Below are 18281 nucleotides of genomic sequence, written 5' to 3'. Positions count from 1 at the left end.
GAAAATACTCACTCGAGATGTGCGTAAGGAGTGCACCACACTCTACCCTACGTAATTTTTTTATATTTACACCGCTAAAAAGCAAAAACTAAATTATTTTCAAATAAAAAGAGAACAGACCTTCAAAAAACAAAGAAGAACTACAAAGTAAAAAATAACGGGTCATACTTATATACGCTTTCCTACCCAAACGGAAAAATCAAATTTATTTTACAATTTCACTACAAAAATCAACTAAACTGAACACACAATTATAAAATAAACACTGATTTTAATTACTATACCATGAATTATTTTAATACCTAACTAATTATATGCAATCTCTTAATTTTGAATAACCTAAAGAAGTTGGGGCCCCCTAACGTAACTGAGTAGGTTTAGATTTAAAGGCTAATTTCGCATTTAGTTAAATTTGTGTTCAACTCAGGTGGGTTGTCAGTTGAGTTAGGTAGTAGCTTGTAGGAGGCCTGACTTCAAAAAGGTTATTCAAAATTAAGAGATCGTATATAATTAGTTAGGTATTAAAATAATTCATGGTATGGTAATTAAAATCAGTGTTTATTTTATAATTGGGTGTTCAGTTTAGTTGATTTTTGTAGTAGAATTGTAAAATAAATTTGATTTATACGTTTGGGTAGGAAAGCGTATATAAATACGACCCGTTATTTTTTACTTTTTAGTTCCTCTTTGTTTTTTGAAGTCGGTTCTTGTTTTATTTGAAAATAATTTATTTGTAAAAAGTCTAGCGGAAGAAATTGGATGAAATTGAACAAAAAATGAAAATCTACAGATTTTTCTAATGTTTATACACAATTATTACAATGATGTAATGAAAATATTATGTAATCTGATTATATTATTTTTTTTAAAGAAATTCCCCTAAATTAATCATCTAGTTGAAACATAATGATTAAATTATAAGCATAATCTAACAAATCCACAAAAAAAAAAAAAAAAATGCTATTTACATTTTTGAGCAACAATTTTTAGGCAATTTTTCCCTGTAAAATAATTAAATTTAACTCAATGCAACAGCTGTTTATCATAATTTGATACTCTACTGCAATGAATTTAAAAAGAAAGGGTAAAACTATATAATAATAATAATAATAAAAACAAATAATCAGTAGTTAGTAGCGAAAGGTAACACCAGTTAGGAATTTAAACTTATTGAATACTGTAAACAACATCTTGCATAGAGATTTATTATTCCAGGATATTTTAAGACTGAAAAAAATGGGTTTTTTCTCTTTTTTCGGAATTTTTTTTTTTAACAAATTAAAATCACTTTTGATGAAAATATTTGTTTGTATAGCAATAGCTATTTTCTCAGAAAAAAAAAGAATAAAATACTTTAAGTATGCAGTCTGTGTTAATTCTTCTTTTAGCAAAAATATACATAAAACTTTTGCTATAAACAAAAATAATAAAAATAACCATGAGTTTTCCTTGTTCGAAATTCCCAAAATAATCTTAATTAATCAAATTATCAATCAACCATTAATTTTTTTAAAAATGTGATTTTGTTAACTGTCAAATCAAATTTTGTGATTTTTTTTTTTTTTTTTTTTTTGTCAATTGCGGCATGAAGTAAGAGCAAAGGGATGTAAGTGGACATTTTCAAGTTTTGAGTAAAACGCGCATTAAGATAACTTACTAGGTAGGCTTTCATTGATTTTTCTTTTCTAATTGTGATGTCAGCAGCACCTACCAGGACTATTAGTACTATCCCTTGCTCCAAGGCAGAGGAGAGGTTCATCAACCAATTTGTACTGGTTATCTCCAAATTTTTAATTTTGCCACTTGCATCACTTTGCTCAATGCCCCTTGCCTCAATAGGGAAGTTTTCGATTTTTCAATTTTATTTTTATATGACAGAGTAACATGCATGCACATCATAGGTGAAAAAAATTTTGCGATACGATAAGTACTTTCTTTTTAATTAATTTTTAAAGTTCAAGCCCTTGTGACGTCAAATGGCATAGGAAGTGACGTCATGCGTCTTCCGATAGGAGAGAAACGCTAGCGAACCGGTTCCCATGTCATGGGAGAAACCGAAGAACGTGCTTTCGACTTCGATGACGAAACGTAAAAGGCTTATCTGCTCGCATTTAACTCCTCGCGTTTCTGGAACATTAAACCTCTCATCCTCTCTTAAATATTCGAATATCATCATTGATATTGCTTGAGGAAGATTATTTAGATTTTGCTTTAACGAATCCGGTCTCCATAGTGTGTTCGAAAGGATTATTGAATTTCTAAAAAATAAAAATATCAGCGCGCTCAAAATGTCCCTAGCGAAAACAAGGGATCTTCGGCGGAAGGCTGCCCATTCGCGCCCTGTGACGTAGGCTCGTGACGTTTCAGAAGAGCGCACTTTTGCCCGTGGATTTTTAAAAATTCATTAAAAATCAACCACGGTGTTTTAAAATTCGGCGATGGTGAATTTTTTAGTTTTGAGGCTCAATTAACAATATCCAATAGCCAAAATATGAACATTTAATAGGTTGCAACTTCCCTATTGTAAGATTTTAAGCAGGAAAGTTCCTCATCTTTTTTTTTCTTCTTTTTAAGTTGTTACGTGAATTTACATGTGTTTTTCTGTGCACATAATAAAAAAAACATATTAAATGAAAGTACACTAAAATCTGTACACTTTGTAAGAGTAAGCACCTTATTAATGTGCTTGCTCTGTTCTGCATACATTTACAGACTTAATGAGTAAAAAAGCAAATAATACTTTCATGTGCAAGGAAATTAAGTTGTGTAATGTTTTCACCTGGGACACTGCATATAAAAAATATTTTTGACTAAAAAGGTGCATTGGAATGGAAAGCAAGTATTATAAATTTCTGAATGCATATTTTTGTGCAAATTTTCTATTTTTCTGAGTAGAAATAAACCCCCATCGGAAAAAAAAGCATAGTTTTTTTTCAGAGTTTTTCCCTCGACCTTTCCCATTATTAATCTTGCATTTAAAATCAATGCATAGATAAAGTAAGCTAAACATTCTTCTTCTCTGAATCCCATACGTTGCAGTAAACAATTTTAAAAAGTCTTTCAAATTTAGCTAGGAACTTTTGATCTGTCAGATTTACCAGTCAAAAGACATTCCATTTGCCAGCTCAAGATATTTTTTTAAATTAAACATTGCAAGCTAATACATTTTGTTAAATAGTAAATATTTATGTTATAGCATTAAATAAACTGTTTGATTTAAAAATTGTTATCAATAGATATATAAATAATGTTTAAAATAAAGATATGAATATTTTTAAAAGTGTATACATGTTAGAAAACATATATCATATTATGAGAAGCTCAATTAGACATGAAACGAAAAGTGAAAATGCAGTGAAAAAACCTTGATCAAAATCAAAAAGCTCAGATTTAAATTTACATTAATACCATTAACTCAATTTCATTTCAATGTAATAATTTCTTTTTTAAGACATTTCTTTATTTCATTTTTGATTTCATATTTAAGACACATACATATTTTAATTTTTTATATTAAAAAAAATTTCCAGTTTTTAATTACTGCTAAACGCATTAAAGCTTTGTTAATATTCATCTGTTTCATAAACGTGCTGCCATAAAAAAGTTTTTAAATAAACTAATCAATATTGTGTATATACAACTGTATGTGTGATAATTTGATGTAAAAAGGTTCCTTCAATGAGAAGAATCAATATATTTATTAGTTATTGCTAAGTTACTCACTTTCAGTCTAGAATTTTTTATTTACCGAAAAGTGGATAATAGGACTGACTAAATGGATAAAATTTTCAAGCTACATTTTGTTATTAAATTTACATAGAAATGCACCAAAAATCAGTATTCTACTTGTTTTATCATTTCCCAAAAGCATTTGGCAAATTATGTAAATAAAAGATCTAACTACAAAATATATGGCCTATAATGAATTATTAAATCTACACAGAAAGACCCACACATATTTTTTTTTTTTTAAATTTAGCTGAAATAAGCAATAAAAAAATAGTGAAATCATATTACCTAATTGGTTCTTGCATATATACATTAGCTTCTCAGCAGATGTTAGCTTAGTGGCAGAGCATCTCTTATAATAGGGGTCAGTTTTCCCGCTCTTGAAAGGTTGAAATGAAGAATCATCAATGAACTCTGTTTGTTCAATGACATGGAAAAGGAAATCAACACCTTCTTCTGAAAGCTTTGAAGCTTCCCCCCAGTACAGGAAATGATCATTATTGACAACTCTACCGCTAAAATCTGTCTGACTTAAAACAGATATGTGATCTGTATAATAATCATCAGCTAATGAACGAATAAAGCGGTTACAAAGGCAGGATTTTCCAACACCGGTGCTTCCTTTTTCCTTTTCTGTTCCAGATAACCCCACAACAGCTATATTAAAAGATCGCTGAGTTTCAGACTTCCTTGCCATATCTCCTCCTCTCAAAAAGCACAGGAACCACCACTATTCAACACAACTTCACTCCTGTACCTGGTTGTATGATCACATACATAGTTTTTACAGTGAAAGTGTATTAGCTTAATCTCACATTTAAAAGTATATTATACATAGTAAAATACATGGTAACTTTATAACTTTCATGTTGCTTCCAAATCCGAAAGTAGCAGCTTGCACATTGCATCACAGATAAATGTCATTCCAGGGCCGCTATCTGCAGGATAAGTAAAGTTTTTTCCTAAAAATAAAAATATACAACTTAAGATAGTTATTCAACTAAAAGAGTTTTGATACAGCATAAAACGTTCAGAAATAAATACTTCCGTGTCATTCCACCCCAACTGAAAATGCAGCATGGTTTTTTGTACTTAAAGCAATACCCTTGTTTTTTATATTATGTTGAAGGAAATTTATTGACATTTCTGGATGGAATGGCAGTTTTTAACAGACATGCATAGTTATTTTTAAAATTTAAGATGAATAAGAAACATTTCCCATTTTGATTTTTTTACTTAAAAAATGATGCTTTTTAAAACAGCAATAACTGTTTACAATTTAGCGATTTTTGATCTAGTTTTATTTTATACATGAAGGATCATTGTTTCTGAGTATATGTGTGCAGTGATTTTCTTCATTCAATGAATGTCTTTATTTATTACAATTAAAAAGCTTTCCAGAAATGATTTTGTCCCTCTGTTACAAATTTTTAAATACGTTTACTTCATGCAAAACATTAAAGATTTTCCAACTTAAAAATAGATATCCACAGTAAAATTTAGTAGTGTAATCATATTTTGTAATAATTTTGAAAGTTTTTATTAATTAGAAGAAATATAGCCATAACAGAGGGAACATGGATGTGTAACAAAAGGGACAAAGCTGGAATCTCCTCTCTGTTAGAGCTTGTTATTAGATTTTTTAATATAATCTCACTTGCTGACACTGTTCATAAGGGATTCTGGGAATATATAAATGGGTAGTAACACCTTGTTTAAAACTGTTTCCTCAGTATTTGATTATATCAGGGTTCGTATGCTCCATACAAACTCCTGCTTTTTACGAAAAGAAAATAAAAGGCTCTTGAACTCCTGATTTTTTTCTATTATCTCCTTACAAGCTCCTTATTTTTCATTCTGTAAATAAGTGGCCTTAAAGATTTTCCTCTACCTCAAAATTATCTTTACTTAAATTTCTGCTTATCCCGAGAAGAGTGGAACAAATAAATCTATTTTGCTCGAGGGAATTTGGGCAGAAAAACCGACAGCCTCATTCTAACAGCTTATCACCCCTTTTTCACCATCAAGATTTTGATGCCACTTAGAGTTAATGTGGGAGGGCTTGCTTACCTCAGTCTTATCACAAAAACCTTAAACTTTGCTCCTATTAAATGTCTTTATTTTTAAAAATTTAGTGTACTGTTTTAGGTACTTTTAAGAAAAATTTTTAGAGGCTAATCTTGTCACTTTATAATAATGAGCTTTGGTATTTTGCTCTGTGAGTAAATTATATTTGAGTCCTCTTACCCATGCATCAATTACTGTATTAAAATTGGTTAAATTTCTCTTCAATTTGAACCGTGAAATCGGCAACAAGTGTAGATTAAAAAAAATCAATTATTTTTCAAAAAAAATGCACTTCTTCCTTTTTGATTCCCTGTTGCTTTTTATATCATCCAATTGTAGAATGAATGAAGAAATAAATGAACTACTTTTGCTTTGTAAAACAATTTCGAATGAATTCATTTTTCTAGAACTTTCTTGTCTAATATTTTTCAACAGGGTTGGGGTTTTTGCCGGGACTGTGAAAAAAACCATGGCAAAAATGGAAAAAAACGGCAAAAATGGAAAAAACGGCAAAAACCTAATTGCAAATAAAGTAGTATTATAGTGTTAATCAAGAAATACTGACAATATAATACAAATAATGTACTTTAAAATTTTAGTTGTCTCTCTCCATGTTACTTCTAATTTATAAGTGAAAAATAAATAAAAAACAAATGTTGGGATTGCAAAACTTAAGATTTTAAATGTTTGCTAAAACAATTTTTTCTGAATGAGCCAATTCCTTCAATGCTAAAATAAAGAATGTTTACTTAATCTTAGTAAATTAATAAAAAGATTGAATTCTAATTTTATATATATATTTAATTAATCACTTTTTTTTTGATCCCACTAAGTTTTTTTAAGCTTTTTAATCAATAACAGAATATTTACTTGAATATAGAAAAATATCAACTTTTCCTCACTAAAGAAATAATGCATTTTTTCTCACTTACTGGGAAAATGGATAGCCAAGAGAAGAATTTAAAAAGAAGAAAAAAAAAAGCTGATCAATATGTGCATTCTATATTTACTCTACTTTTTAGTAATACTAGCTCACTCTACAGAAAACGGCAAAGCCTTTTACCAAAATCTTTTCATGCTTTTACTTTTATATAAAAGGAAAAAACTGTCCGTAAGTTGTTAACACAAAATCTATTTTTGCCACTTCGGCAAAAACTGCCAAAAACCTATTTTTGCCGGGCGGTAAAAACCGTGGTTTTTTCCATGGTTTTTTCTGCCCCCGGCAAAAACTTGCCAACCCTGTTTTTCAATCTACAAAATTTTGATCTATTTTGAAGATTAAAATAATTTTTTGATTTTTTCATAATATGGTTTGAATTTTCTTTAGTTCTATCTTGTATGAGTAAAAACTCTGCATCAAAAACATGCCACAATTGAGCACCCCTCCCCCAAAATGAGAACAAAAGCCCCCCACCCCCACTGGTGGACACCTCTGATAATGATGCAGCATGTGTTCAGGTGTCAGATATAACGACCCTGTTACCTACTTCACCTTTAACACTAGAAAGACGGAAGCGGTCATTTTGACCGCAAACGATTTTCAAATGCTCATATTTACTGCGCTTAATTTTCAAACTCTTTTTCCTTCATTGACTTTTCCTAACTATTTATTAAGATCTTACAACAGTAATTTTTTTTCTTTAGGATTATTATTATAGTCGCTATAAATGTTTATACCTAGAAAGACTGACTACGGTCATTTTGACCGCTAAGTGAACCTTTCTTGATTCATCCAATTTCTTCTTTTTTCTCTTATCAGTTGTGTGTACTATGGACTATTGTTAGTTGTCAGGCTAAGTAATGCTCTTTTGAGCTTGAGTAGTACCTGCTGGTCAGGTTTAATTCTTTGAACTGTTGGGAAAATGCGAAACACCTGCTGGTTGCATGGGTTCAGTTTTCTGCTATCTGCACAGGATGCAAAGTTGAGAAAGGTAAATTTGAAAAGCATGTGACTGGACATGTGAAATTACTTTGGGTCTAAAAAGAAGTAAATATAAACAGGTAAATTCCAAAAATGTACGCTGGAATTCTTTTGTGCACTAAAGCATGTGCTTTGCTTGAAGCATTGACATTTATTTTCTTCGATGATAATGAAGTGCTCAGTCACATAATTATCTTTATGATGTCGAGAAGAACCGTTGAAAAGCAAAACTTTTAGGAACATTAATTCCTGAAACTGTTGCAGATTTATCTAAAACAGATTATGGTTCGAATGAACAGTCTGACTTATCTGAAGAGAAATATATTCCTAGCGATGATAATAGTTTGCTTTCAAGACATTATATATATATTTTTCGGAGCCTAGATTTGCAGAAAAGGATTGTTCTTCTGAGTTGAAATCAGAAGAAACCTGGCTAAAAAAAAACTGATGCTCAAAATATAAAAAACAGTAAAAGAAAAAGGGAGAAGGGTCCGACACCGAAAAAAAAGGGGAAAATTTCACAAACAGAACTCTTATTTCTCCAATTTCCTCCAAGTCACCTCCACTGATCAATTTTGCTGCATATAAATAAGTATCTACACCAGGAAAAAGATTAAAATAGTGTGAAATTAAACTATGCGAAAATAAATCTACGAGCATTTGTTCTGATTGCCAAAAAAAAAATGTTAATGGCTAATATACAGGTGACGTGATAACATAAGTATTTCGAAGTACTGTAAAAGATAGTAATGTACAGTATCTTGCGATATTTAGATATTTTTTAAACCAAAACATGCATGGTTGATTATAGTACTTGTTAGTTATTACATGCTAAGAAAATTTCCTCTTTTTTGTACAAATTTGCTCTTTCTCAATGCCAATTGTGTAAAGCATGTATATTTCACTTGATCGAACATAAAATTAAAAAAAAAAAGCTATCTAAGACTTATTTGCAGACTATATTGCGATTAAATTGTTAAATTAAACTTTGACATGTTGAAACAAATCTTTTCTACATGGTTAAAACTCCCGAAAGGAGGAAATTTCCAATCTTTTAAGTATGGCGGTCAAAGTGACCGCTGCTAGTTATTCTAGGTATACGCAAAACACCGTCTTTCTAGTGTTAAACAACAGAAGTCATTTTTGACTCATATTTTGTTGTAATGCAGTAAAAACTTGAAAGCAGTCCCCTTTGTTACACTTTATTTTTCACATTTATGTAAATTGAGGTTTTGATTTAAACATTTCTTTGGAGGATATTATTACTTTGAAATACCTTGATTTAGAAAAAAATGTCTGGTTTCATTAAAGAGCTCCAATTTACAGACTTTTACTCACTTATCTCTCATCGATGGAAAAAAAAAATTACACAAAATTTCAACTCACATTATTACTATGCTAGTAAAATTCAGTTCACTATTCACAGAAACACACGAAAGAATAATTAGCTTGGGAGAAAAAGCGATAAAACTCATGTAAAATATTAAATAACTGTTAAATATTTTTTTTATATAAAAAAAATATGGAAAAGGAGTTATCAACTGCAAAAGTTAAAAATTAGTAATAAATAACAAAATGAAAAAATATAAATAAGGTGTAAAAAGATTTGTCATCTTCAAAAGCTTGGAACTTTCAGAATAAATAAAAATATTTACAGGATGCAAAAACGTTGAAATTATAAAGACAATTTTTAACGAATCAGATGTTTGACGCCCCATGATTCCTAAATTATGGTGGGGACAATCGTGGTGGCTGAAGGTCGAGGAGAAATGTTTTAAAAAAGGAATCTACAGGGTATCTGCTACATTTATTTTGAAATCCATGACTTACCATGATTTTCTATAACTTCTGCCTTAACTTCCTGTGATTCACGGGACACAATTTTTTCAAAAGTCATACATTTCTTAGAGTAATATCTAAATTATATAGTGTTATATGTAAATAAAATTGCAACCATCTGATGTATGCTTTGGACAATGGACATATGTTTCTAAAAGCTCAAATTAAAGTGAAATGAAACAAGCTGAACAATTATTGTAACTAAAAAAACACTTAATGCAACAGTGACTAATGATACACATCAAATAATTAGAGTTTCTATTTTAATATTTTGCTACCATTGGCATACATTTATAAATCTGAAATTGTGGACATTTTTTCTTTTTTTGGTTTCTGACAAATCATATAAAAGTTTTGAACAGGTAATCCCTGATTCCCATATTCTATTGGCGCCCTAAATATCCTTAATCCTAGCGTCAATGACTGGGTACCCAAGTACCTTTTAGCGACTTTTAGCAAAATTTTTATCATTTCTAATTATGTTTTGGCAAAATTGCTTTTGATCCTTGTTATTTACACGAATCTCAATTGAACAAATTATTCATTACACCGTGCGGCAAAAAAGAAAACCCTCCAAAATTGTTTCGACATCATAATTGATGAATCTTGTGTAAAATTACTTCCTGAATCCAAATTTTGCCACCATTTTCACCCATCATTCCCTTCCTCCTTTCAAAATCACGCCCCCCAACTTCACTCATATTTAAGAGTTACTATATAGCCATTATTTATATTTGGACGGGAATGAAACACTGTATTCACCATTAACATTCTTCTGAGGGGCTGGAGAAGCAAAAGCATGAACATTAGTAGCAAGTTGGGACACTCAAGGAGCTATTCCCCCCTAAAATATCCAAAAAGTCATTACTAATGGGGAGGAGGAGTTGTAAGGGTTTTTTTTTTTTTTTTTTTTTGCAATTTTTTCACTTGTTTTCTGATGTAAAACCAGAGTATTCTCACTTCTATGAGTTTCATGAACTCACTTCTATGAGCTTCATGTCAGAAAAAATTTTTACATTGTAAAAAAGAAAAAATATATATTGGGGGAGGGGGCATTTCTTCTTTTTAGACCAATTTTATTTCCTAAAATCTTCATCAGATTAAGACACTGATGGAAATTAATGATAATTTTCATGTCTCTTGAATTGATTCAGATGCAAGTCAATTAAAATTTTTGAATGAGTACTGCAAGATTAGAAATGCACTAGTCCTTGACTACACAATAAGAAATCTAAGAAAGGTTAAAGAGTAATGCTAAATGCAAAATCATTAATGTCCAAGTGGTAGAATCACATTGTGAAGTAAAATGAGCGAGTTTCACAGATGCAGATGGAATCAAATTGTGAAATGTGCAAAAAATCGGAACTGACACGTAAAAACGTACAAAACGGTCAAGAGGTGTACATTTTACACCTAATATGTAAAATTAGGCAAGTATGTAGAACTCAAAATCCATGACTAATTGGCAATTTCTATGATTTTGGAGCATTTTTTTTTCTTCAGAAAATCAGGACTTTTCATGCCCATTTTCGATCATGGTCGAAATCCATGAATTTCCATCATTTTTCCGACTTTCCAGCTATGCAGTAACCCTGTGTCTAGGACTGGAAATTGCACAGGATTTTTATAAAGGATTTATTTTTATTTATTAATTTTTCTAGGTTACAAAAAAAAGGGTTAAAAAAGAGCATCAAGGTATAGAAATTAGGTAGACAGTAGCCAAATATGGGAGTCAAAAACAGTTGAGTTGGCATGTCTGGATTTGGGAGAAAGGCACAAAATCAAGGTCAGGACACCAGAATGCTAAGAGTTGCTTTTCCTTATCGCTTCTTTTAACAGCTCCCAACCATGTAAACACATGCTTTAGAATTGCTATACAACACAGCAGAAGTGAGAAGGTCTTTCCATGACCTATAATGGGGAACAAGATTGGACAATGTGGGATCTAGGATGAACAAATTTGCCCAAGGCAGCAAATTCTTTTTTTTTTTTGCACTAGATATAAAAACTTGAAGGAAGATGGGTATGGGCAGCAGTTTCAAATTTTTGCCCCACCTTGGAAAAAATGAAGACTGAGTACAGAAGCTGGATAATCTGGATGAAGGTAAGCTGCTCTAACTACCAGCCGACATGGAAGTTGAGTCCTAAGCCTTGATAAAGTGAAGAGGAAAATACGTCCAAAAAATATTTTTAGAATTCACCTACCCACTACTAAATATCATTTAAGTATATTCGCTGCACTGTTGGCTCAGGCCCGTGCCTGAAGGGGCCCCGAGATTTTAAAATGAGGGATGAAACATATGTAGAGACATAGGGGTAAACAATATGGATGGGGGCCTATAAAAGTCATTTACAGGCCAAGACTTCAGACAAACAAGACTTCAGACGTCTCGTGTGCTATTCAATTGATGCAATGTTATTTTATCTTCTGTAAGAACATACAAACTGAATCTCAATATAACTTCCAAAATTAAGAATTAACTAGAGCTGGAATTTATCAGAATTTTAATACCTCAATATATTGCTCTCCAAATATCGATATTTTCGATATATCAATATATTTAGGTCGTTAAATTCAATGTTTTATGAGAGGGGGCAGGGGCTGCAAAACATATACAAAATACAATGCTTATTACATAAGTTAGTATCTGCAACAGAAAAAAGCCATACGCCATTTTAGTGAATAAATATTTTAGCAATTTATTCTTATATTAATAGCTACACCAAGGATTCTCATGTGTGTGTGGGGGGGGGAAGGGGGGGGGTCATGAGGTAGATAATACCACAGAAACTTTTGAAGAAATTACTGTAGAAGAATTCAAGTCTTTTTATCAGTGGGTCGCAATTTTTGGGGGAAAAGCGGGGCTTGGTAAAATTGAGATGTGACATCGCAGTCAGGGAGAATGGGCAACCCTAGTTACATCATCTGTATGTTAAGATCATCAACAGAGAAACATCATTGGCCATCTTGAATAGCAATATATTCCATCGATTTATTTGAATAATAATAGCTAAAGCAGGCGTACCCATTGGGGGTTTGGGTGGGGGGGGGGGTGCTTGATGCTGAGTATACCATTGGAATTATTAGAGAAGTTATCTTGAAAGGAGTTTAGTCTCTTCAACAGAAGGTCATGTTTTACGGGAAGCGGAATAAATTTGACGGCGCTATCGCACTTGGGGAGGGGAGAGCAATTCTAGCTATATGATCTGTTTATTAACATCTACGATAGAGAACAGCTATCAAACATCTTGGAAACTAAATATTTTTAGCAATTTATGCAAATAATAATAGCAAAAGCGATGTATAAGAATAATAATAGCCCTTGTAGGGGAGGGGGGGGGGGGTCATAAGGCAGACAAGGTCATTAAAATTTTTAGAGAAGTTTTTCTTAAGGATTTCAATTTTTTTAATAGATGGAAGCATTTCTTGTTTGGGGGGGTGATAAAATTGATGGGGAGCCACCACACTTGAGGAGAGAAATGAGCATCACAAGCTACATCATATACGAAGGCATTTAGAAAAGTAAAGATACATCATACGCCAGAGGCAAACAAAAGTTTTGGCAAGCAAGTTGGATAACCTTGAACCTTTAGCTTTCTTCTCGCGGTTGTTCGACATTCAATCTTTGAGTTGAACCGAACTATTGCCTTTGGTCACTCGTCTGGTCAATGCTAATTCTATATAAGTTGGCACAGGAAGTGACTTAGATGGAGGTGGAAAAGCTCCAGCTACCAGTACCAGTTTGTTCGGCACTCTTGGCTTCCTTAAGAGGTTTTCCACTTCCAGCTCAGTCACTTCCTATGCCGGGCTGATGAGTGCTAATAAGCATGAAACTGCAGTCCTAAGCAGGGTAAACCCATACAGTGCTGGGGTGGGGTCTGGAAGTTGACTATACTATTGAAACTATCAGAGAACTTATTTTAAAAGGATTTTAGTCTCTCACATAGGGCATCTTTGTTTTTTTTTTGGGGGGGGGGGGGATGTTCGGTAAAATTCAAAATGAAAGAGGCTATCACACTTATTGCGGATTGGCAGCCATAGCATTGTTATCTATATATTAGGATCTGCAATAGAGAAACGTTTATGGAAATCTTGAAATATAAATGTTACAGCAATTTATTCAAATAACAGCTAAACCTGGGGTGTCCATTTGAAAGAGGGGGCATGAGGCTGGCTATACCACTGAAATTATCAGAGAAGTTATTTTTAAGGGATTTTAGACTCTTCAATAGGGGAGCCTGTTTTTTTTTTGGGGGGGGGGGAGACACACAGTAAAATTGAGGGGTGCCATCGCACTTTTGGGGGATGGGCTATCCTAACTTTGCGTGTGTGTATGTGTATTGAGATCTGCAATACAGAAAAGCCATCAGACATTTTGAAAGGTAAATATTAAAGTAGTTTATCCCAATAATAATTGCTAAATCAGGGATATGCTCATGAGGGGATGCCATGAGGCAGACTTCACAACCGACAGAATCAGAGATGTTATATTAATAGGATTCAGTCTCTTCCTGTTTTTTTGGGGTAGGGGCTGGTAAAATTGAGTGGGGCAACGCACTTGGGGAGAATTGGTACTGCTAGCAATATGATCTGCAGTAGAGAAAGTCATCGGAAATCTTGATCCAGAAATATTTATTCTAATTATAATAGCTGAAGTAGGGGTGGTGCTCATGCGTGGGGGGAGGGGGTTATGAGACAGACTTTACCATTGGAATTTTAGTCTCTTTAATGAGAGGTCGCGTTTTTTTCTGGGGGGGGGGGCGGGAGCGTTCGTTAAAATTCAGTAGATCATTTTGGGAGGGGGGGGTGACACTTGGACATATATCTATGCATATCAACATCTGCAATTGATAAAAGCCCTCGGTTAGTAATATTACATTTTTTTTTTGATAATATTCCTGACAACGTCCCCCCCCCCCCCCCCCCCCCGCTCATTTGGTGAGGGGGTTCCAGCACAGACCAAATTGTTGAAATTTTACAAAGGGCACTTGAAACATTTCACATCTTCATGAGACAGACCTCATTATCTGGGAATCGCATTTTTAAGGGGAGGGAGGTGTCATGTCAAATTTCGAGGAGGGGGACATCCATATTTAAATCATCTGCACATAAATATTTTCTTCCAGTACACGATTTGCAAAAACATACAAGTTCAGAAGTGCAAGTTTATTTTCTGTTTCCTAGAAAAATCGATTTTTCCCAGAAATCCGGAAATCCTAATATATGCTACCCCATTACCAGCTAGTTCTGATACCATTTCAAAGGAAAACGCAATCGGTATTTCATTGAAAGCAAATGTGCAAAATTGCCAATATCGAAAGACATGCAAACTGCTCTACTTGTCTAAGACCAAAACTAACATACATTATTGAAGTTCTCAGTTTATCAAAGTTATTCATCCAATCGAACGAGTGTCTCTTGGATTCTATCTGAATGCAACATTCGAATTCTCTTACGGCAACCCTTGGCTTTAAACACGGCATGGTGCTTCATTCCAAAAAATGCTCGTAACGCCAAAACTGGATAGATACAATTTTTTTGTTCTACAAAGCAGGAAAAGACTCAAAACTTTTACTCGTAATTAGAACAATGGAAAACGACATGAAAATCTGTAAAACTTCAGGAAAATCGGGAAGAGCAGGCAGATATGATCCCTCATTAGGGCAAATCCATTGTGACAGGTGTGACATTCAGACACTAGATTTACTGGTTAAACCAACATTTTGAGCACTATATCAGTTAACAAATACTAACAAAGTATTTTAATCATGTTTAACTATGCATTTGCTTGAATAATTGAGTTGGAGCAAAACTGCAGGACTTTTTTCAATCTTTTTAAAGACATTTTTAAAATCTTGTGATGGGTGTGATGTTTGCAAGACATGAGTTTTCACCTACACTCATATTTATAGAAATTCCTGTGAATACTTTAATGTTTCATCACTATAGCATTTTTTTCTTCTAAAAGATGTTCAAATGAAACTTAATACATGATATTTATAGTGAATTTAAATTTTTTTACAAAACGGGAATTTTTTGTGTTGTGATGGATGTGATAAAATTTGTGATGGGTGTGATACTGTGCAAATCCGCTTCTTGGATGAGCAATTTCTAAAAAAATAGTGATCAGTACAGATAACATACTTGACAATAGTGAATATAAGAAAAAAAAAAGCTAGTACTGGGTGTACATATAGTTTAGCATTTCTTTAATGGCCGCTAACAAAATTAGGTCAAGTGTAGCTTTTTTTGGTAATTAGAAACCAGTGGCGCACACAGGAATTTTGCAAGGGGAGGGTCCAAGGTCGAAAGCCTCATTCTGATATTATACATCAATACACGCCGTCAAACGAAAATAATGTCATGATTTTATCAATTCCCGAGAACCAAAAATAGTAAAAAATAAACAATTGAATAAATAATTAGCATTATTTAACGAAATATATTTGCTTAAATAAATAATCAGAGAGCAAAATAATTTACCATTTTACATTTCTCATAATTAAAAAATGCATTCAAGTTCATAAATCTCATTTTAATCTGTAATTACAAAACTATAAACATTATTAGTGTTATTCATTTTTAATCACCATTATGCTTCTTATTGGCAATTCGCTATAGGAAAAATGTACAATATTAAAAAAAATCTTTTAACATGAGGATTTTATTTTTTCACTTATAAGAACTGAAATTGTTACTTTTGTTTAAAATTATTCTACGTAAAAAATACATAGAATCGTAATCAATCGGGGAAAAAAGCAGGACCTATGGGAGGGGTCCGGACCCCCTGGACCCCTCCCTTGTGTGCGCCACTGTTAGAAACAATTTCTTTTTTTTAAATATCACCTTTTACGGGGGAAATATCAACAGGGTCATCCACTAGCTTGCATATCTTCACTTAGTTTTTTCTTTTTAAAGTTAATAAGTAAAACAGTAACATAATACTTATAATGTAATGCTTTGTACTACATTGCCTTGAGTGGTTAGTGAAAAGAAAAATTAAAGTTATATCAGGTATGAATATAATCTCATTGGGAGTAAGATATAGCGTTTGAGTTGCAGTGTTAGCTATATTTTACAGTGTAAACTTTGCAGTCTGTTCAGCTTAAACATTACCAGAGATGCTCTTTCCCGAAAGAGTTGTCACTTTTCTGAACTTCATTTCTTCATTAATTCTAACTTGCAGATGATATTCATTCAGACTAGTGTTTACTTCACTATACAGATCAATACTTGTCATCTTCACTGCACAATTAAATAAATGAAAAGCTTGATTTGACTTAAAGCTCAATTTGACAATGTTGACTGCATTTAGCTCCCCACAAATACGTCTACTGTTATGTTCTATACAAAATGGTGAAAATATTCTAATCTCATGTCAGTTGAAAATCCTGTCTTAGAAAAAAAGCACTAGTTCGATTGTTATACATCATTTCTGATTGAGCTCTACAGCAATCAGAACATTTTTTCACTTTTCATAGCTGATACAATTCTATTTTCAGATCAGTTATGCTAGCATTTTTAAAATGTCCCATGGAGCATATTTGTCATGATGCAGTAACTTATTTCCATAAGAGAGCAAATGGTATTATCTTTTAACCATTCACAACTTGTAAATGCGATAATTGGTTAATGAGACTTTAAATTGCATCCTGAGAACCTGTGCCATAATTTTGGGCAACGTTTACTTTGTTGTGTAATTCCAGTGCCTCCGATATTACTTTTTATCTAATGAAAAAAGTTTGACTGAGCCATTTTCACAAAGCAGAGTAGTTATGGAAAAGTGCAACTGATTATTTACTTCCTATAAAGCTATTTTACTCCTTTGAAATGTTTCAAGAATTAAATAAAAGTAACTCACTTAATAACCAAAAAACTATTGATATACAAAATAATTCAAGTCTGTTATGTCATAAGATTTTCAAATATTTTTTTAAAAACTACTATGCTAATTTGTTAGGAAATAAAAATGGTTTAATCTTCTAATTTAGAAAGTTTTTAAAAGCTATTTTGAATGCTGTCACACCTGTACCAATGATTTTGTCAAACCCGTCACAAACATTTATCACACTAGTCACACGAAAATTTCCCAGAGAATAAATATTTGATCAAATTTAAACATTGTACTCCTATTCAGACCTGCAAGTTAGAACTTTGGAAAGTTTCATGTTTTGCCACGGAAGAATGCATTTGCTGTGGTAACTTACGCATTTTTTTTTTCTTTTTGTGACGGGTGTGACATAAAGGTTAAGATTTACGGTCACCACTCGCCACGTGGCGACCCAGTTTTCAAAATTGGCGAACCCAAAAATTTATTACAGTTGCCAACTTTTTTTGGGGGTTATTTTCATTTTAGATCCCAAGAAAAGAATTCCACAGCACTCCACAGATGCATCAGTACAATAAGGATTCACCAATAGATACCGTACTCCGACTTAATGTTGTTTATTTTACAAAGCTTGCATGTTCTTTCTCACTGCCTGCCTGCATGTTGGTTATTTTACGTTGCTTGAATGCTCCTCTTGCGCGATTCAGGCATGTAAAATAAGCAAGAACACAGTGAATTAGGAAGCCATTTGCACAAGATTAGAGCATTTGCTCCTTTGTCTTGACTCTTTGTTTTTCAAGTAATTAGCGTACTATAATCATGATTTCAAGAAGAAATCATTATGTTTTAGATTATATTTCAGATTAATTTTGATTATGCCTTCAAAGCAATTACCT

The 18281-nt window shown here is 32.5% G+C and overlaps 1 protein-coding gene across 1 annotated transcript in view; it reads right to left on the bottom strand.

Moving 5' to 3' along the window:
* LOC129219368 (rho GTPase-activating protein 190-like) overlaps nt 1-18281 on the bottom strand; it is a 205203-nt gene that overhangs the window by 123607 nt on the left and 63315 nt on the right. Inside the window, 1 exon segment of the mRNA XM_054853744.1 lies at nt 4018-4691. Within this exon segment, the coding sequence (XP_054709719.1) occupies nt 4018-4426 (409 nt within the window). The 5' untranslated portion in view covers nt 4427-4691.

This window comes from Uloborus diversus, chromosome 3, assembly GCF_026930045.1.
Source record: "Uloborus diversus isolate 005 chromosome 3, Udiv.v.3.1, whole genome shotgun sequence".
NCBI classification, from domain to species: domain Eukaryota; kingdom Metazoa; phylum Arthropoda; class Arachnida; order Araneae; family Uloboridae; genus Uloborus; species Uloborus diversus.
Note: the sequence above shows the minus strand (reverse complement) of the source record. Positions and strands in the feature narration are given on the sequence as shown.